Genomic DNA, 21936 nt, shown 5'->3' with positions numbered 1-21936 from the left:
TCACTTCCGTGCTGCAAATTCCTATCATAGAGTGAGTTGAGTGAGTTGAGTGAGTTGAGTGAGTTGAGTGAGTTGAGTGAGTTGAGTGAATTGAGTGAATTGAGTTTGATGTGTGAATATTCCGGCTTTTTCAAAATACGTCTGTTTCGGCCATGCTTACTAAAAAGAACAAATCTATTTATAATCCATCAAATTACTGACTACCTGACAGGCAGACCCCAGTATGTGAAACAGGGGGGCTGTACATCGGACACTGTGGTTAGCAGCACAGGATCTCCGCAGGGGACCGTGCTCTCTCCGTTCCTATTCACTCTGTATACATCGGACTTTAAGTACAACTCTGAGTCCTGCCATGTGCAAAAGTTTGCCGACGACACTGCGATCGTGGGATGTATCAGAAATGGGCAGGAGGAGGAGTACAGGAAATTGATTCAGGACTTTGTCCGATGGAGCGACGCAAACCACCTGCACCTGAACACCACCAAGACCAGGGAGATGGTGGTGGACTTCAGGAGAACCAGAACTCACTCGGTTCCTGTAACCATCAAAGGAGAATGTGTAGAATTTGTCCAGACCTACAAATACCTGGGTGTGCAGCTGGACAACAAACTGGACTGGACTGCCAACACAGAAGCTCTATGTAGGAAAGGGCAAAGCCGACTTTACTTCCTCAGAAGGCTGGCCTCCTTCAAAATCTGCAAAAAGCTCCTGAAAATATTCTATGAGACAGTAGTGGCAAGCGCCCTCTCCTATGCGACAGCGTGTTCGGGAGGCAGCGTCAAGAAGAAGGATGCCTCTCGTCTCAATAAACTGGCTAGGAAAGCGAGCTCTGTTGTGGGCAAAGAGCTGGACAGCCTAACAACAGTAGCTGAGAGACGGGCACTGGAAAAGCTGCGGTCAATCATGGACAATCCATCGCATCCACTACACAGCATTATCTCCAGACAGAAGAGCAGTTTCAGCGACAGACTGCTGTCACTGTCTTGTACTACGGACAGACTAAAGAGATCTTTTCTTCCTCATGCCATGAGGCTCTTTGACTCTACCCGGCAGAGTAAAAGCCCACGGTAAACCACAACACCTACATTGCATATTACCGAATCTTATTGCAATATGTATTCTGTGTAGCACTATTTAGTTATTCTATATAACACGCTACAATGGGCATTTGCACGTCACACTGGGTATTTGTATATTGTATTCTTTTTGCTTTATTATTGTATTGTTCTCAGCTCAGGGATGCTGCTGGAAATGTGAATTTCCCTTCGGGGATGAATAAAGTATCTATCTATCTATCTATCTAAATCTTTTGACTTTAAGCCACAATCCACATTTTACCAATTATAATTGAAAGTATTTACAGAATGTCTTAAAAGAGGACAAATCAAACTATAAAAGGATAAACTGAAAAAGGAAACTTTTTTTAAAGAGGGAAAAAAAGCAAGTAAAAATCTCATCTCATCTCATTAGCTACACCGCTTATCCTCAGTAGGGTTGCGGGGGTGCTGGAGCCCATCCCAGCAATCATCTGGCAGTGGGCAGGGGACACCCTGAACTGGTTGCCAGCCAATCGCAGGCCACACGGGGACAGACAACTCACTCGCTCATTCACACCTAGGGACAATTTGGACCGGCCAATTCACCTGAAATGCATGTTTTTGGAATGTGGGAGGAAACCAGAGTGCCCGGAGGAAACCCACGCAAGCACGGGGAGAACATACAAACTCCGCACAGGAAGTCTGGAGCTGGATTTGAACCCACGCAGAAGGTTTCGAAGACATGAACTGTGCCGCACATGCGCTAACCACTGCACCGCCGTGCTGCCCGCAAGTAAAAATAAAAAGCTAAAATAAAAGAAACAGATGAGGGCAAAAACAAAGGAAAACAAAAAAAGGCCAAAAAAAAAATAAGAAAGACACCAAGGGAAAAGAAACAGACGAAAGGCTTGTACAGCCTAATTGAACCCATCCCTCTCCAGGCCAACAAATGCCTCCCCGGTCTCGAACCGGGGTCTTTTCATGTGTTAGGCGAATGTGTACGAAAAAAGAAAAAAATGATTTCACCAGATGATGGCAGTAGCCCTTTGCCCACCTTGCCCTTCAGTGATCATTTTAGCCCAACCAGTTTCCGACATGGCTACCGTAAATAAAAAATAAAATTTGACTGTGACAACTCAATTCACTCAATTCACTCAATTCACTCAACTCAACTCACTCAACTCACTCAACTTCCAGCACAAGTGGAGATTGGAGTATTTTTTTTTACTGAACAAAATAACTGAATCTGCATTATTTGCCAAGAGACTGAGGCTGTTTTCAAAGAATATAAGCGGATTGCGATGACTACAAAAAGCTAACTGGAAACAAACACTGTAAAAAGGGGAAGCAACTAAAAGCTGTTTTAATGGCACATCAGGGCATTTTCACGAGACCCTGCAAGTGAAATAAAAATGCTACAAAGGGGAACTACGGGTTTGCGATGCCTATTGCTAAGCACTGCAAACCTTTTACGGAGGGTGAATTTGTTAAAAACTGTTCAAAGAATGCCAGGCTCAATATAGGTATGGGTTGACTCAACAGTATGGAACATTAAATAGTATTATAGGACTTTAAAACATGTATTTCTTTTTTCATTTTATATATTTATCTAGATAGTTATCTATTCATTTAAATACATATTAAGTATAAAAATATACAATGTACAGTAATATATAGATGTATTTTCTTCAGCAGAGCCACTCCCTTAGGTTACCTTTTAGAGGTCATCTGCGTGAAAAATAAAGTCATGTTAATGTTACCTCTGAGTTGAATCCTGATTTTATAATTATATCCTGTTGGAGTTAAAGACACAAAAGAAATGGCGACGCGTAATCTGGACCTCTACCACCAAGTGGAAATGAAAACTTAAACTGGAGGAGAGGAGAAAGGACAAACTAAAGCAGGAAAAGAAACTGGCAAAGGATCCGTGAGTAACAAGCAGTGAAAAAGGCTAACGGATAAAGTGACTGGATTTTATAACCGAAATGGCTTACATCAGAAAGGTAGGAGTTTGATAGTTCATGGGAAATCACATATAGAGTGAGTGGAATTGTACTGCAAAGCTAATGATATTGTGAACGAAAAGAAAAGTGCCGTGCTCCTCAGTCTAATGGGAGCAAAAACTTAAAATATTTTCCGTAATCTCCCGAGTCCTGCTAAACCGTCTAGTATGACATACAAAGACATTGTGGACACGTTGAAGAAGCGCTTAAACCTCGCACCACTAGTAATAGCAGAATGTTTCAGATTTCATAAGCAGAATCAAACAAAAGATGAAAGCATATCCGAGTATATGGCCGAACTGCGCAAACTCTCTCAGCATTGTCAAGCAAAAAGTTCGGAACTGTCAACACGCATAGAGGACTTTACCAACAAAATTGCCTTGTCTTTGGTGTTGCTTCGGCCACCGCCATCTGGCAAAGAGCCATGGATAAGGTGCTCCTGAGCATACCTGGAACACAATGCTACCTGGATGACATACACATAACAGGGAAATATGACGAAGAACTCTTCCAGAATTTGAGCAAGGTACTTATCAGGCTGAATGGGTATGGCCTACCTGCAAAAAGGCAAAATGTGTCTCAGATTGTAGCTTACATAAATCACAAGAGAAAATTAAGGCACCTAGTGTTGAATTAAGGCAAATGTTAAAACTTAAAATAATTGGCATAAAAGTGTCTTTTATAATAATCTATCAGTATTCACTTAAATTTCGCTTCCCAGAGGAGACACAGAGTCCACTTCCAGTGCGTGAAAATGTGTCTCAAATGAGGTCATACTTGAGTCTCGTTAACTATTACCAAAAATTTCTACCTAACCTGACATCAGTGCTACATCCACTGAATGTGCTACTGTAGACAGGGGTGGAATGGCTGAGGACAGATAAATGCAAAAAGGCATTCAAGGGGCAAATCCACGAATAACATCTGACGATGTCCTTACCCATTATGATCCAGACAAACCGATCAGGCTAACGTGCGACGCGTCCCCTTACGGCATCGATGCAGTCTTATAACACACATGGTAGATGGACTTGAAAGCCCAATTGCATTTGCTTCAAGGTCCCTCACCAGTGCCTTACGAAATTATGCACAGGTTGACAGGGAGGCCCTTAACCTCGTATGGGGTATCAAAAAGTTGCACCATTACTTCTATGGCAGAAGATTCATCTTAGTAACAGATCATCAGCCTCTCGTGTCCATATTCAATCCACGGGAAGCAGTTCCAGTGATGTCAGCAGCGCGACTACAGCGATGGGCCCTGTTCTTTGGAGCACACTCATGACATTGAGTTTAAAGGGACTAAGCGTCACTACAATGCTGACTGATTGTCACACCTCCCACTGTCAACATCTGAAAAAGAAACACCATCAAAAGGTGACCCAGGTGAAATGTTCTACATGACATTGGTGGATCAGTTACCAGTTACAAATGCGGTGATACGAAAGGAAACACGGAATGACCCAACACTTTCCTAGGTGTATGACATATTGATGCCATGTTGGCCTACCCATGGAAATTTCTGTTTTCCAGAGTTCAGTGCAAGGCGTGAGAAGCTTTCAGTTTGTCAAGGAACCTTGATGTGTGGATCACGTGTGGTCATGCCCTATCAATACAATGACAAAAGAAGATATCTCTCATTAAAAAAAAATTGACAATTTTCTACTAGTGTACCACAAAATCTGTCCATGCAACAGACACCTGCAATGCTGTTTATGAACAGACAGCTCAGATCGTGCATTGACCTTCTGAAACCAAACCCGAGAATTGCAGAATAAACAGTTCAGCAGCTTTTCAAATGAAACAGCAAGAAACTTTGATGTGTCTATTGTGGGGGACAAGTGGATACCTGGAAAAATTGTCCCCAGGAGCTATCCTCTGATGTACGAAATGGACACTGTTGAACACACCTGGAGACATCATGTCGATCAGCTGGTGAATGCTCAACCACAGGCCTTAGATCAACCAGGCCGCCCTTCTGATCCGTTAACCAGCGCTGACCCTTTTTCAGTGACACCATCAGTTACAGAGGCTTCCCCTCAAGGGAACACTCCTTTAGTTCCTAGGCGTGACCATGAACAACTTAGGGCACCACCAGATGGACTGAACTTTTGAGTTTCTTTATGGACTTTGTATTGAAAGTTATGTATAATGATTTTTCAGATGTCCACGGAATAATTTATGTTTTCAATGCGCTGGCTATACTTAAGTTTACGACTTGTTTATAAGTAGTATTAATCAAAAAGGGAAGGAGTGTAATATATGGATGTATTTTCTTCAGCTGAGCTACTCCCTTAGTTACCAGTTACTTGTTAGAGGTTATCTGCCAGTGCTGAGATATGTATCACTTGACAGTTACAGTAAGCCAAGTAAAGTCATGATAATGCTATTCCAGAGTTGAATCCTGACTTTACAATTATATCATGTTGGGGTTAAATACACTTTTACTATGTCACAAAAGCAAAAAGACGAAACGCCATCACCACAAAGTTTTGTTTTTAAGCAAAAATATGAAATCCAGAACCCATGCAATGCATATTGTATGATATGATACTCAAAAGTTTTTCATCAGTGATTTAGGATTTACAACTGGTATTGTCACATGACACTGCCTGTCAATGCAGAGGTCCAGCTCATCTCTCAAGAGTGGGATGACTCTTCACACCCTAAAAATGATGACCAGATAATGAATGTGCTGTATACGAATCAGATTCTGGTAAACATGGAAACCAGTACAAATTCATGAGGGAGAGCACACCCCTATCAAAAAAACTGCCTGGAGAGGGATGGGCACAGCCAGGCTGTACTTTCCCCAGGCACGTTCCAGGTTTAGGGGCCGTGATAACCATTTTAATTTAGTGGCTTTGAATCAATATACTGAAAACTAGTGGTTGATGAGGGAATATATCTTTACTGAAGTGCCAAATGATTCTGTCAATAGCACGCTTATGGCATTCTGCGGTCCCAAGAGTGCGATTTACCTGCGAGCAACTTCTCTGTGCGCTCAAACCAGCAAATGAAAAGAAACACAAGTAATCAGCTGGAAATAACGGCGTTTATGTGATTTAAACATCACAATAACGAAAAGATCACAAGACAAATAGCCACGTGGTCACATCTGTGTTTCTTGTGAAAACGCAGCAAAAATTATTTTTAGCCTTCATTGAACATATTATTCATTTTCCTTTTTACAAGCGAGGGAAAAGTCAGTCTCTATTTTAGGAGGAAACGCTGAAAAAAATAGACAAATACACAAATCAAAGTACATTACACAAATAGTGAAAGAAAACACACGAAAAGCAAGAACGGGGCAGTAAAAAGAGCAAATCAACAGAAATCTGATTTGTACAAAGTCCCATCAATTCATGTCCTGATATGTAAAAACATTTCTAACAAGAAAAGCTGCGGAGTCAGAAATCATCAAAAACTAAATAAAAACTTGCTGTATTAACAAATACACACAATCACACAACCTTTTTACAATTTCAAAATAACCTTTTTTTCTTTTTAGGTACACTTTGGGTTTAGTTTTGAGCTAATTAGTGTAAACCTTATGATGCAGAAGACGAGAGGTTGACCGATTTGGGTGGGACGATAATGTGGACTGATTTTGGGAAGGGCCGTATATCTGTATCAGCATTTTTTTCATGTATTAGAAAGGATGATTATTTAGGCTCAGGTGCAGCCAAACTCTCTCCCTCAGTCTCAGATGTTACCCATCCCGCAATTTGTGATTAGATAAGCGACCGCGGGCTTGGCCCCTGAAGCAGAATGACTGACGTTAGAGTCCAGTAAACTACGGCAGCTCAGCTAACTCCCGAGTGCCTACATGCATACGAATCAAGAATGCTGATGAAAGATTTTTGAGTATATCGAGTCTGTGGTAGAAAAAGGGTGTGTGTGAATAAAGGATAGCATAAAAAGTGTAGTTGACTTGTTTTAGAGAAGCACGTTCAGGTGGAGATGGATACCTTAGCTGTTAACATAAGTTGATCAAGCATGTGTGTTTGTGAATAAGAGCATAAAAAGCACGCAAAAGTGGGAGGTTGAGTGATCTGCTATTACTATAAGTTTGTCAATCTGGCCTTAAAACAGGAGTGCCCCTATTTTTAATTCGCCCCCTCCTTTGAAATGTCTATGCAATTTTTGTTTTAAGTTAATTTAAAGGTGGGGTGCGCAATTTGAAAATTCATTCTAATATACAGTACTTCCGCCATATGAGCAATGAATAATCAATCGATAATCATCATTGGCCCAAATCGCAAGATATTGTATGCAACAGGATTCAAACCTGCGCCGTGGCGGTGAGGGCGCACACTTTACCACTGGTCTAGTGGTAAAGATGACAGCCAAAATGTATTTGATTATATCTCATTATCACACTATTATAGTCAGGGTGCCAGCTACACTGATTTATATAGCGCATTCTGATGGGCAACGTGTTCCAAGGGCCGATCAGGAGACCTATCCAATTTTTTAATTTATGAAATGAATATAGAAGCAGAAAACTACAAGTTATATTTCTTTATGTTGGTTTTTAAATAGGTTACTTTTATCAAATTGAATTTAAAACGCTCACAATTAAAGCAAACAATTTTTTTAACCAAGAACTAAATTAGATTTTTAGTAGTACTGTAGTTGTATTTTTTTTTATATTTCTGTAGAACATCTGCATTCAGATTTTTAAAGTATTTCTGTAGTTATTACAGTATTTTTAGTTTTGTAGTACTTTTTTTAAGCAGTAGTATTTTTATTGTATTTCCATTGCAGAGTTTTTGTACTATATCTGTAGTAGTTCTGTAGTATTTATCATATTATTTCTGTAGTGGTATTTTTGAAGTATTTCCATTGTAATTTTTCATGAGTATTTCTGAGGTATTTCCATAGTAGTATTTTCGAGGTGTTTCCATAGTAATATTTCTTAAGTATGTTTTGTAATATTATAGTTGAATTTTTGTAGGATTTCTGTAGTCATATATATCTAGTAGTATTCTTGTAATATAGTATTGATGTAATAGTATTTTTGTGAAGTATCTGTGTAAAAGTATTTTAAAGTATTTTTATAGTAGTATTTTTGCAATATTTCTGTTGTAATAGTTATGTAGTAATATTTCTCTATTATTGTATTGCTGTAGATTTTTTGGGAGTATTTTATTATTTTCAGAATGAAAGCAAAAAAAAAAAAAAAATAGTTCAAGCCCCTGCTTTTAAGCACTAAATTTGATATTTAGTTTTGTAGTAATTTTGTAGTATTACAGAAGTGTCGTAGACACGCATAGGGATAATGGTGACTACTACTTAATTTACTCTTACTTTATATATATATATATATATATATATATATAAACAAGAATTTATTGATGCACGGGTGAAGTGGAGACTGTTTAATTAGAATACACTATGCAGACCAGTATTTCTTGAAAAAAAAGTGTGATAATGAGATACCGTCCAATTGTATGCTAACGGTGATCAAGTGGTAAAGTGTTGGTACCCTGACCAGTGCAATCCAGGTGCGAGTCCCTTTGCGATTTTAATGAACGGTACTTAGCGGCTGACTAATCATTGATCATTGCACTATAATATGCTGCAAGTGTACAAAGAACCCAACGGTTACACACTATTTAACAGAGTAGCTCTAACTGTCGTCTTAATACTTTGCGCCTTATGTATAAAAAAATATATGACAAAAATACTATTTTTGGGAGTGTTCCTTATAATCCGGTGCACCTTGTAGTGCAGAAAATACCTTACATGGATAAATGAATTTGAAGTCCATTTATAAAAGCTACTAGAAAGCATGAGAAAAATTGCTTGTGTAGGGAACAATGGTCCTTTGGGGCCCAAGTGTATTATTTGACCAGTAGATGGCACTATGTTAACTGGTGCGGGCAAGAGGCAGTGCCACAGAGCACAGCGTGGCCGACAGGATGACAGCCAAACATGGGGGCGACCCAAGTAGAGATTCCACAGTGTAAAATAAAAATTTCTCGACTTTTGATTTTTTTTAAATTAAAATTAACGCTGGTGTGATAGTTAATGTATTTCTGCCTAGTACTCAAATCAATTTAGGTTTTTTTTCCAACCACTAGCAGGCAATAGATATTACACTCTCCCTTGAATGTGGCACCGACTGCAATATTGCATAACAAGTAAGGTTATCTACCAAAACGCAATGTCGCAAACAGCCGTTGCGGGTTGTTGTTTTCAGATGTTACCCACAAACCTTGAGAGATGTGCATGTTGGGTAGGGTGGTCCTTATACAGGACGTTCCCAAATATGAGATATCCATTGGGATGGAAATATCACAGAAAGTACATGAATGAGCTAAATTAAATTATTGATATAGAATAGGGATCGGAAACTTATGGATCAACTAAGCCCCTCCTTCCTATTCCAAAGCCAGCTAGAGGCTCTCTCCGCAGCGTCCCCCAAATACGAGCCTTTTTCTCCCCTTCTCCCGTTCCCAGTGCTGTCAATGCGTCCTTTACAGACTGTGCTGGGAACCACCTGCACCTGACCTCCACTGCGAATAGCCAGGCCTGCCATAATTTCATTTGCCCTAAACATGTACTTTCTGCTACTGAGGTTTTCAAGTTTTTACTAGCCTTCATGCAGGTTTCACATTGGGGGATGTTGTAATTGTGGCCTGTGCTGTTCTTTGAGACATTTGGTGATAAAGGGCTGTACAAATAAGTATGATTAGACTTGAAAAGCACAGCTGTCATTGCTTATTGTATATTCCTGGGCCATATTGCCCTTAGGGCACCTCTTGAATCTGAAACTAGATGTGTTTTCTCATGGTTTCACACCATACTTATGCCCTTGCTCGTCAAAATATTCATTTTGGGAAACCTCTCCATACATAATGACCACCCTATCAGACTACTGTACAAAAGATGGCTTTGGGTCACCTTTTAACCCTTATGTGTTAGGGTCTCAAGGTTATGAAATGTAACTGATTTATTTCAGGGGCCCAAAAAACAAATTGTAATCGGAATATATGGTTTTGGATGCATATGTTTGTTAGGATGTAGTACTACCTATATTGAGCGGTATTCCTTGCTTTTAGGTAGTACGGACTGAGTTAGACCCTGCGCCAAAATTGACCCGCTAACAACAGTTAGTGGTGCCAATTCCTAACACAACATGATGGTTAAATATGTCTGATCGATGTAAAACTTCACAGGAACTGTTTCCTCATGGTTTCAAACCATATTCAGGCCTTCGCTGACTAAGTTCGGAAAAAAAGGACCATTGTCGGGTGTTAAGTTCATAGCACATAAGTGGCATTAAAACAGAGTAGGAATTCATCCTTATAAGCAGGACAGGGCGACATGGGTCTGAGTCTCAGTTAGTTGCAAAATCAAATTGCCCAGCAGACTCAAAGTTCAAGATGGTCTAAGATAGCTGCCTTGTCAACCAAATCCCCTTTGTTGTGCGACACAAGTCATTATTGCTGATAGCCAAGCCACGGATCAGGGACGGCACGGGATCCGCATGTTCGTTTAGACTGCAGCTAGCTTGTCCTGCGGACTGCCGCCACCACTACCGTTGTTATTCTTGTCATGGTTACTGGGTGGGATGAGCGCACTTGCTGTCCTATTGGCAGTCTTGTTAAGAGATGAGGGGTCTCGGTCAGTAGGAGAGGGCTGGGCGGGACCCGGGGACAACAACGGGGGCCCGCTGGGGGCTGGGATTGAGCGGGAGGGGCGGTAGGACGCTGTCAGCTCAGTGAGACGCTCTGGTGTGGGAGCCCACTTGGCGAAGCCGGCTGAATTCTGGAGGAAAAGCACCGCCGTTCCATGGACCGCCCGGTAGTACATCTCCTCCCTACACACAGAGCACAAACACACACAGACTTCATTCAAATGACCCCTTCTGCAGAAGAAGACTTAGTACACTTTTCATTTAAACCTGGGGTCTCTCGTGTACCCTGGGCATTTTGCAAGATGAAAGCTTGTGGCCCCTGCCATGATATGAAAGCTACCATATTTCTCAGACTGGGAGGACAAAAACCAGGGGAGGGGAGATCAATCAGAATATTTTTATATCGATACTAAGCAAGTACTTCGATCGGATCAATACTATTGTCCTCAGATCAATACTTCACCACTCCACAAATTTCCTCAAAGAGCCACATCCGAATGTAGCCAGTCCTTCTCTCACTCATCCAGCACCCTTGGCCAATTTCTAAGTTTAAGCCTGTGTGTATGACTGACATGTACAGTTTTTGTACCTCTCCCTAAATGGCCTGCTGCCACATCTTGCCTTCCAGTCAAAAGATGCCAAATCTTAGTGTGCACCATATGACAGACACACACCAGCAGGTTGCAGTTGCCCAAGACACACCACAGGAAGTGGTGCTTCGAAGACCTCTGCAATTAAGTGAGCTGTGAACTATGAATCATCAAAAAAATGAACACATCTGTAGGCATTTTCTGCGATATGTCAGTACATCTGAGCTCATAAAAACATCTGGTTACTATAGTCATTATCGACAAAATAAGTTTTACTGAAGCTTTGTAATCTTGTAATGGTTAACAAAAATAAAGGCACACATACAAATAATTGGATTTGGCCTTTTATTTTTTCTCCAAATATAGCTTGCAAGGGTCTAATAAGGCTCAACATTTTGGGTTGCAGATCGGAAAGCAATCACTGTTTTCAACGACGTTCACATGTTGGCGAGAAAGTGTCATGTGAAGTAAAGTGGATTGTGTTTTTACTCAACACAGTTAAGCAATAAAGCGAAAATATTATTTTTAAAACTATAATTTGACAATGGAGATGTTATTTGAAAAAAAAATAAAACGTTTATGAAGTACTTTTTGTTTCGTCAAGGAATACTTGAGCCTGAAATTGGGTTTGTTCTTTGGTTCAATGTGTAATAAGAGATTTAATAAACAAAACTTTGCGGGTTTTGAATATTTCTGGGACCTTCTGGAATGCACCCCCTGTGAAAAATGAGGGAATACTAAAATTACAAAAGTGCAATAATGAAAAAGCGGCACTGAAAGCAAATACACCCCAAAAGATTTTGGTTAATAGTAAAAAAAAATGTTTGCTAGTGACTGAAACCTCTTGCAGATGTGTTGGCTTCCAGATCGGTATTCGTGTTCGTAGGCAGGAACGCTCATCTGGTGACGGAGGAAGCGACTTCCCTCCATACGACCGAGGGCCGGCGTCACAGGGTCTCGCCACTCGGGCACAAAGACGATAAAGGAGAGCGGCTCACTTGACTGTTCCAGAAGATCCTGGGTGGGCGATACACAATTTTGTCTGTGTGTCCGGGCAAGTTAAAGGAATACTGTCCTGTTCAACAATCAAATATTACACATTTTTCTTATACAACTTTGTGACCATTCAAATTTGTTTGCCCAAATATTTTTGGCCAATTAGCTGAAAGTCATGTGATCGAGCCCCATTTCCAATCACGTGATCGAGACATCCCTAGTTGTCAGTTGACACTCAACTGTATCTTCCGTTGGGTTTCAGAGTCAACTCTGAAAACACCGAAATGTGAATTATTGGTCCATCTAAATGCCATGACTTGTTCTCAAACATTGGTCTGAACATTGACAAATGCAATATCACCCTGAGTGACGAAGTCAAAAATTTAGGCGTCATATTTGACCCCAATCCGTCCTTCCAAACACACATTAAGAACATTATTAAAACAGCTTTTTTCCATCTTTGGAAAATTGCTAAAATCCGCCCTATGCACTCCCCGTTTGATGCGGAGATTATAATTCATGAGTTTGTTACCTCCCGTCTTGATAACTGTAAAGCCCTACTCTCCGGTCTCCCAAAGTCCAAAAACAAGAGCCTGGAGCTGGTACAAAAGGCTGCAACGAGGCTTTTAACTATGACACGAAAGTTTAATCATATTATTTTATCATTTTCCTCATGTTAAGGTTTTAGATCAGTGGATGGTGTAATAATAGTCTGTAGTTTGCAATAATCTGGTCCGTGCAGCCCTTTAAGACTCCTTGTGATTAAGGGCTATACAAATTAACATGAATTGACTAGTTCAAAAGGATTCGAAGGTTCATGACCCAGTTTTTTAAGTACTTTTAGGAGTTAGAGAAGGGGTCACAAACTTGCAACCTCCAGGCCTTTTGATGATAGTTCGTGCCCCCGCCATTATACAAAAGCTTAATGTCGGCGGAGTCTAGAGCGGCAACACTTAGGCGACATTGTCGAAAAAAATCGCTAGTACAAATAGTCGACATTGGAGTTCATTGCTGACCATTGTCGCTAGACACGTATATTTTATAAGAGCAAGGCATCTCTATATGAGTATAATCTCTGCAGAAATTCACTCATGCGCTTAAGCGCCGCTGTCTCGAGCAGTAACATTAAAACCATTATTTTACCTGTTTTCTAGATCTTTTGAGGATTCACAGCTGCCTGAGGACTGGCTCAGTGCTATTGTCATACCCATTTTTAAAGGGGGGAGCACAACAAGTGCAGCCAACTATAGACCAGTTAGCTTGACTAGCTGCGTCTGTAAAGTGTTTGAGAAAATTATCTCAGATGCCATATGGAAATTTATACAGGAGCACAATCTTTTTACGTTTAGGTCCGGACATTCTACCATGACTAACTTGATAGGTCATTTGAATAATATTACCAGTATGTTTTTTGTTCACAATATGGCTGGTCATGTTGTTTACTTAGACTTTTGCAAGGCTTTTGATAAAGTGTCTCATGACAAGCTTTTACAAAAACTGAAATGCTATGGTATTAGTGGAAAACTGCTTGAATGGATAACTGCATATTTGTCAAATCGTAAACAATGCGTAAAAATTGATGATGTTCTTTCAGCGTGGTCGGAAGTTTGTAGTGGGGTACCGCAGGGCTCAGTACTAGGACCATTATTATTTCTGTTTTTTGTGAATGACCTACCTGAGGCCATTCAAAGTAGTGACATCTCAATTTTAGCCGATGATGCTAAACTGACGGCTTTCTTACCAAAAACCCAGGTTGCAGGAACAATTGATTCTCTCCAAAATGACATTAAATTAGTTTTTCTTTGGTCCGAACAGTGGCAACTGCAACTGTCATCTCAAAAATGCTTAGCACAGTCGTTTTTTCATGGTTCTGTTCCGCTGTATAACATTAATGATCATGATTTGCATGTTGTTACTGAACATAAGGATCTGGGTGTCACTCTTACTTCAAACCTAAAGTTTATCACGCATATCGCCAAAATTACCAACAAAGCCAATAACATAGCATCAAACATTTACAGACACTTTTACAACAAGAACCCAGCATTCTTAGTTCGAATGTTTTGCGTTTATGTTAGACCCGGGTTAGAATATAATAGCGTTGTGTGGAACCCTTACTTACTCAAGGACATTAACCTACTGGAAGGAGTTCAACGTCGGTATACGAAGCGGATACCTGGGATGCACAACTTGTCATATCCGAAAAGACTACAAAGACTGAACTTGGACTTTTTGGAGCTCCGCAGAATTCGATTTGATTTAATTTTTGTGTTCAAAGTACTGCATGGAATGATCGATGTGCCTTTTGATCAATTTTTTGAGTTCTGTCGTGTTGATGGTTTACGTGGTCACAGATATAAGTTACGGGTGCCTAGACCTACCAGCAACTTGCATGGAAACTTTATTTCTTTCAGGATACCAAAAATTTGGAATTTTTTGCCTGACCGGGTTATTAGTGCAAATATGGTGCAAACCTTTAAGCAAAGGTTGGCAGAAATAAATTTGTCAAATTTTTTAGGGGAGGGGGCGTAAGGTGACCATATTTGGCCATGCTCACTCTCAGCATTAGTTTTTTTTTGTGTCATGTTTTGATTAATGTATCCAACAATACCTTCAATAAACATTTCATTTCATTTATTTCATAAACATACAGAAATGACAGCACCCAAATCAAGTACTTATCCCAAAGCTCATGTTTAGGAGCATTTTAGCCTGAAAACAGCAGATAGAAAGACTACTTGCAAAGTTTGCAAAACAGAACTTGCTTATGATGGTAGTACCTTGATGATTGGTCAGCTCTCACTGACCGCATTTGCTCAGCATTAGATACAATGGCAATAGAACCCGGATTGCGGCAATGAGAGCGCCAAATCCTTACCATCAGACCACTAAGATTGTAGATGACAAGGGAAAACATATTAGACCTTTTCTCATTATCACACTACTTTTATCCACAGTTTCATGATGTACAACGTTGTAATATAAAAATATAAAAATAGAGTTCAGCCAAAACAATGTTGTAGAACATGGTATGTTTAATAAAATAATGTGATGATGGCTTTTCCTACACCATTTAGTGGTCACCAGTGGTCTAGGGTTTAAGCAGTGGATCATTATTCTTGTTATTACTAATGTCTTGCTGAGACATCATCTGGAGGGACGAAAGCATGACCCAACTTAGGTGCCGAGGTGCCTAACTTGTTTGGGTGTTGGGAGTACCGTTGCTGTGTTTTACGGAAACGTTGGCTCACGTCTGGCATCTCGGACGCTAATGTGGAGCCACCCGAAGCTATCCTGAGCTAACCGGCTTCAGCGCTGCTAGACAGAGACGCGAAAGCCTGCGGGAAGTGGAGAGGAGGTGGACTCGCTAACACGAGGTGGTGTATCCCTGGGCACAAAGATTTCCATCTGCCGCAGGGACGTCGAACTTTTGGACTAGCGTGTGACGTCATCCACTCCGTTAGACTACAACAAGCACCCCGAGGGCATCATGTTAATAATAATAATAATAATCATGTTAATAAACAACAAGGGAGACTGCTGGAAGTGTGAATTTCCCTACGGGACTGAATAAAGTATCTATCTATCTGAATGCCAATTAAGCCCTTATTTTTGAAATAATGAATTCAATGCTTTTTAAGAATTTGATGATCCACGATAACCCTGTAGCAGTTAGTATAGATAGTGTGCATGACATTCAATTTTGAATTTTTGTTTTTTATTTTTAAATATGAAAACAAAATGTAAGGCATTAAAAACCTATGAAAAACAATCGTAATAAAATTGAATTTGTGAATTTATTTGAAAAGAAACTCCGTCATATATTTTTTTCGTGTCACCCCTACCTCTATGTGTGTTACCATCGCATCCATCAGCTCCTCGCAGAACGGTGGGTTAGCTTCAAAAGAGCCGCTGACAGGAGAGAAGGACAAAAAGGGCCTACAAACAAACACATAGTTACAATGCATTCCGCGTCGGCTGCAGGCAGCTTGGCCACCAAAGCGCCTCTCACCCTCTGGATCCAAAGTAGCAGTCGGTGTCAGGGAAGGCGGAGCAGAACTGCTTGTAGTAGCAGTTTAGTGGCGATGCGAAGCACTCGAAGGTAACTCCAAACTGACGATTTAAAGCCTCAAATACAGTCACCGGCAGCGCCCCCTGCAGGCCTGTGCCTTCGTTGGAGCTGCTGCCAAACATCACCTAAACAAGCATCATCCAGTCAAGAATCAAATCAGGGTTGCTAGCAAGTGTGACTTGTTATATGTTAGATGACCTGGTATCGTTTCAGCAGGCACCAAACTCTGGACAGAAACTTCTCAAAGCGCGAGTCATCAATGCAGCTGTACCTGTAAAGCAGCTCCTATACACACACAATTTCACACACAAATAAAATAGACATACAACCCAAGAAGACAAGGGTCAAAATCTGATTGTTGTATTATGATAGATTAATTCTCACTTGACTATATCTCCAAACATTTCAATATGGAAACAATGTTTTCAAGTTATTTGATCAAAGAAAATTTCGGAGTACAAGCCGCAACTTTTTTGCTGCATACAAGTAAAATGAACACGTTTGCATCCTTGAAGGTGGGAAAGAGAATGCACTCCCCTCCTAAATGGGCTAATGTGTGAAGTCTATACTTAACAGTTGCTTTAGGAGAGTATAAGTACAATTAAACTAATACTTTTGGAATCTACATGATATTATCAGGCTTGAGTACTGACCAGCTTGCTGAAGTGTCCCCTGTTGACTTTGACCATCTCCCCCCGAAACCTCAGACAGGCCACATCGTTCTCAAAGTGAAGTTCCACACGTGGGAGTGGCGGCGACGGCTGTGCCAAACGCAATGGGTAGCAATACACCAGGCGGGATGATGACGAGGGGGAGGACGACGACAAAGTGGACGCATCTTAACAAAGAACACAGATATGAATTAGAATTGTCTTTATTGTTAGTGATAACGTAGTGAACAAAGTTTATAACGTAATAAAGAGAAAACATTCCTTATACTGGGGCTTGAACACTAAAAAGAGTTCAAGTCCAAGATGGTCTAAAAATTTTAAATACAAACGCATGAGTGTTTTGACCCTAAAAGCAAGTTTCATGTTTTTTTTTTCTTATTTTAATATAAAATGGACCTTGCTCACAGTACTGACACAATCAGTGTATATCACGAGCTGATTTATAAAGTTCTGAAGGGCCGAAAACGTCAAACACCTGAAACCAAATCGGGGAAGGGAGGGGGCTGTAATAGCCTCTGTGTGATTACAGAGTTTTGACTAATGATAATTGTGTGTTATAGATTTTTCAAAATCAGTATTATTGTTTCATTTTTTTAATGCAATGAACAATGCTTAGAATTCCAGGGTTGTTGATCATTGAAAAATTGCAAAGTATGTCTATTTTGATTATTAAACACTTGCATAGAAGAATGCTTATAAAGCCACAAATGTTACATCTAATTGTTTAATTTGTAATCATTGTCTTTGTTTGCTGAGCCTGTGTTCTTTGGTATTCCACGCCCTTTAGGGTTCATCTACTCCGGGGGTCGTCAACCTATGACACATGTGCCAGCAGTGGCACGCGAGGGGTTAACCAGTGGCACGCGACCGGACGGCAAAATAATACAAATAATGATTTTTTTTTTTTAAAAGCCCATTTTTACATGAAATTTAGACATTTTGAGTTGCGCACCGTGTTTACGGTAGCGCCCCTCTTCCTCCTCCTCTGCTTCGTGAGTGCGTGTCTACGCCACGCCTCGCAGAGGAGGAAAGATCTGTGTTTTAACGCAGCCACAGAAACACCAGCGCGCAATAAATGACTGAATCATGACGGCTGCTTCAGCGGAAAAAAATCTCATTCTTTTCAGCCAGCGTGGACAGATCACTGGGGCTTTGTGCAAAAAAATGACCGTGTCGTTTGTGCATTATGCCTCGGGAGCGATGTACCTCGCACATCAAGTGTTAAACGTCATTACGAGACAAAACATGAACATGAATTCAAGGATAAGTCCGACATGGCGCATACATTAAAACATGCTGTGTCCAGGTACGACCAACAAACAGACTCTAAAAACCTTTGTCACTGTCAAAATCACCACCACTGAAGCAAGTTATCACAATCCTCACTGCATAGCAAAGCACGGAAAACCATTTAATATCTAGGACCAAATCAGCTGTTATTTCTGTTGCACTTATTTTCGAATAGCATTCTGCTTTGCTGCTGTTATTTCAAGTTGATATTTTCTGAACTAAGATTTCATTGAGGAATGGTATGGTAGCTGTCCATGTCACTTGTTTTTGATTTTAGTTTATTGTTGCTAAAGAATGGTTGATTCTGGTTAATTCTTATGGTAAAAAGTTGAAGTAATGGATGGCTACAGACCTTTCCACGTGTTGCTCACATCCATTTTTTAGTTTATTGATGAACAAGAATAGTGGAAGAAAAATTGGTCAGTTATACGATTTCAATGTATATCCATGTTGTATATCCGGACTGGTGTTAAATTACAGCTCTGTTGGATATAAAAAATGTTGTGCGAGTCAATTATCTTGGTGTGGCACACTGATTTACAAGAAAATTTGAAAATGGCACTCCACACAGAAAAGGTTGCTGACCCCTGATCTACTCACCCAGGAGATTCTAAATAAAAAAAGGTTGGGGGGTTGTTGATTTTCTATATGAATGTTAGCACCATGGTCGGGTCACCTCTCTAACTCTTCACCCAGTCAAAGGACTATACCTGCACGAGTGACCCGAAAAGAACTCACGCAACAATTTTGGACTATTCAATGACAAGACTAAGACCATTATCAGATTTCTGTGTGGTTTTACATGACTTAATACAACACAAATATCTGCAATATTCTAATATAGCATTGCCTGCATGTAAACATACCCAGGGATGGAGTTAGCCTCCAAAACGGACCGACACATGCACTGCTTTACTGTTGCTTCAACGCAGATGACACAATTTCTTATAGATGCTCAGATGTAAAATTGTATTCATGCCTATGCTTAATATGCACAATGATGCCTATTTTTGCACTACCGCATATTGCACTAATACGACCCCAAAACTGTATGTAACATCCTACATGCCCACATTTCTTGTGTAAATATTGTGTAAATTATAACCTTTATGTTCTTTGTTACTTTATAATGTGTAAATTATAACCTTATCTTCTTTGCTCCTTTATCTTCTTTGTTTTCTTTTATCCTCGCTGTTAAATGTGAACTGGAGTGCCACGTTCAATTTCATTGTCACAATATGTTCAACCCATTTTGTAACAATGACTATAAAGGTATATTCTATTCTATTAGCAGTCAAAAAGGCAGATGCTTATATCCAACAATTTATGAATATTGGAGCTGGTTAGACAAGACAGGTTATTAGTATAATGTGGGACGGCAAGCTGCGGCTGAGAGGTCACATGCGGCTTTTTAGCACTGCCCACTGAGGCCATGGCGCTTTTTTTAAAGTGTTTACAAATTAAAAAAGACGGGGAAGGAAAATATATTTTGGTTTACTATGATTTCTTTAGGAGGACCAATATGACACAAACCAGGTTTTCTAATGATGTAAAAATGTAGTCAATGACGGTTACGACATGTAGAGAGAGGACGCGCGCATGAGGGCTCCTGGTTTACCTTTTGTCTACCTACTTTAATACCAAGATTTTGATTCGAAATGAGACACAGATTTGCTTGTTTATCTTGGTTTACTGCCTCTGTGACGATTAGCATGTCTAAACCAGCGAAATCAGATAATCTACAAACACCGGCCACACGCACTGCAAACTAGCTAGCAACTTTTAAGGATAACGATGCTAGCAACCCTCCGACTGCAGCAGGAGCCACTGATTCACCCGTAAAACATGCGGCTGTAGTGGTGGCGATGGATAGACTGTCGGCTGAATATGCCAAGCTGAGAGCCTCAATCAAGGAAGATGTCTCCAGCCTAATTCGAGCGGCCATTAGACCGGTGCGGGATTCACTGGACTCGATGCAGTCAACAGTGTCCTTGTTCCAACAAAGTCTCACCTACGTGGGATATTTAGCGGGGGACAACTTTGACCGACTAAAATAACAGTTGACGCCATCAAGAAGCTCCAGAGCCAGAATCTATCACTGCTGGACCGCTGTAACGACCTTGAGAATCGCTCTCCGGGTCTAATCCCCGTATACTGAACATTGCTGAGAGCAGTTAGGTCGACAAGGACCCCGTAAAGGTCATGTCAGAGGTTTTGATGGAAATGCTGGGGCCCGAAGTTTTTTTTTTTTACACCGCCTGAGCTGGAGAGTGTGCACCGTTTCTTAACTTCCACGACCAGCCGGGGATCTTCCGCCCCGCACGTTTTTGGTCCGCTTCTCCAGATTTCAACAAAAGGAGGCTGCACTGTGCTGGGCAAGGAATCACAAGATTAAGTTCCAAGGTACCACAGTTAGGATCTTCCAGGATGTAAGCGCAGCGCTCACCAAAAAGAGAGCTGCTTTTAATGGCATCAAGCAAGCCCTGTATTAGAAGAACATTAGATTCCGCCTGCTTTACCTGGCCCGGCTGAGAGTGCCGCACGGAGACAAGGTGTTTACTTTTGACTTGCCTGATTAGCTCAAAAGTTTCTTGACCAGAGGTCCTGCAAGGACTTGGATGTAGCGTGAAATGAACTTTCAACATGATGATGATTCATCCCTAACAGACGATGTGTAAGCTCACCACTTCAACATGCGTTACTGGATTGGGGGTATGGACATTGATACTATTTCTAGACCGATCAATATTATAACTTTTCTGTATCTTGGAATCTCCCTATACTGTAGCTGCAGGACTGGCACTGAACAAGCGTGTGGTCAATCATGGACAATTCATTACATCTACTACACAGCATCATCTGCAAAGAGAAGAGAAGCTTCAGCGACAGACTGCTATCACAGTCTTGTTCCACCGACAGACTGAGGAGATCATTTCTTCCTCATGCCATGAGGCTCTTCAACTCCACCCGGGGAGTAAAAGCCCACATTAAACCCCATCCCCACAATTGCATATTACCCTATTTTTATTACAGTGTGTATTTTCCGTAGCACTATTTAAATACTCTATAGCAAACTGTTATATTGTGTATTTTTGTGTTCTATATCTTTATTTTATTATTTTATTTTTCAACACAAGGATACTGTTGGAAGTGTGAATTTCCCGACGAGGATGAATAAATTATCCATCTATACTGCATATAACCACTGATTGCTTTAAATACAGAGGTTGTTATCTTGTATACTACTCAAATGCTTGACAATATTTGCTCCTTTTTCTTATGTACAGGTATGTTACAAGTAGGATGCTTTGATATATACATATATATATATATATATATATATATATATATAAAATTTCTTTTTTTTTTTTAACTTTGTTATTTTCAAATATTTGAAATGATATTGCATTTCTCCATGAAACTGACTTGTTAGCGAAGGAACAAATCAGACTTTAAAGACGGTAGGTGAAGAACATGATCTACTCTAGTCTACATTGCATATTACCGTACTTTTATTGCAATGTGTATTTTATGTAGCACTATTTAAATACTCTATACAACACGCTACAGTGGGTATTAGCACGTCATATTGGGTATTTGTATATTGTATTCCTTTTGCTTTATTATTGTAT

The 21936-nt window shown here is 40.3% G+C and overlaps 1 protein-coding gene across 2 annotated transcripts in view; it reads right to left on the bottom strand.

Moving 5' to 3' along the window:
- Positions 1-6073: 6073 nt before the first annotated feature.
- The window catches only part of pcif1 (phosphorylated CTD interacting factor 1), a 56576-nt gene continuing 40713 nt past the window's right edge, over positions 6074-21936 (bottom strand). For both annotated transcript variants that reach the window (XM_088337514.1, XM_088337515.1), the window contains 6 exons: positions 16997-17181; positions 16542-16628; positions 16284-16468; positions 16117-16210; positions 12117-12292; positions 6074-10868 (listed from right to left, as the gene is read on the bottom strand). In XM_088337514.1, coding sequence (XP_088193640.1) covers positions 10544-10868; positions 12117-12292; positions 16117-16210; positions 16284-16468; positions 16542-16628; positions 16997-17181 — 1052 coding nt within the window. In that variant the 3' untranslated portion in view covers positions 6074-10543. The remainder of the gene's footprint in view (positions 10869-12116; positions 12293-16116; positions 16211-16283; positions 16469-16541; positions 16629-16996; positions 17182-21936) is intronic.

The sequence above is a fragment of the Urocampus carinirostris genome, chromosome 6, assembly GCF_059441175.1.
Source record: "Urocampus carinirostris isolate Australia breed hairy pipefish chromosome 6, RoL_Ucar_1.0, whole genome shotgun sequence".
NCBI lineage: Eukaryota > Metazoa > Chordata > Actinopteri > Syngnathiformes > Syngnathidae > Urocampus > Urocampus carinirostris.
The sequence above is the reverse complement of the archived record's forward strand: the minus strand, read 5'-3'. Positions and strand labels throughout refer to the sequence as shown.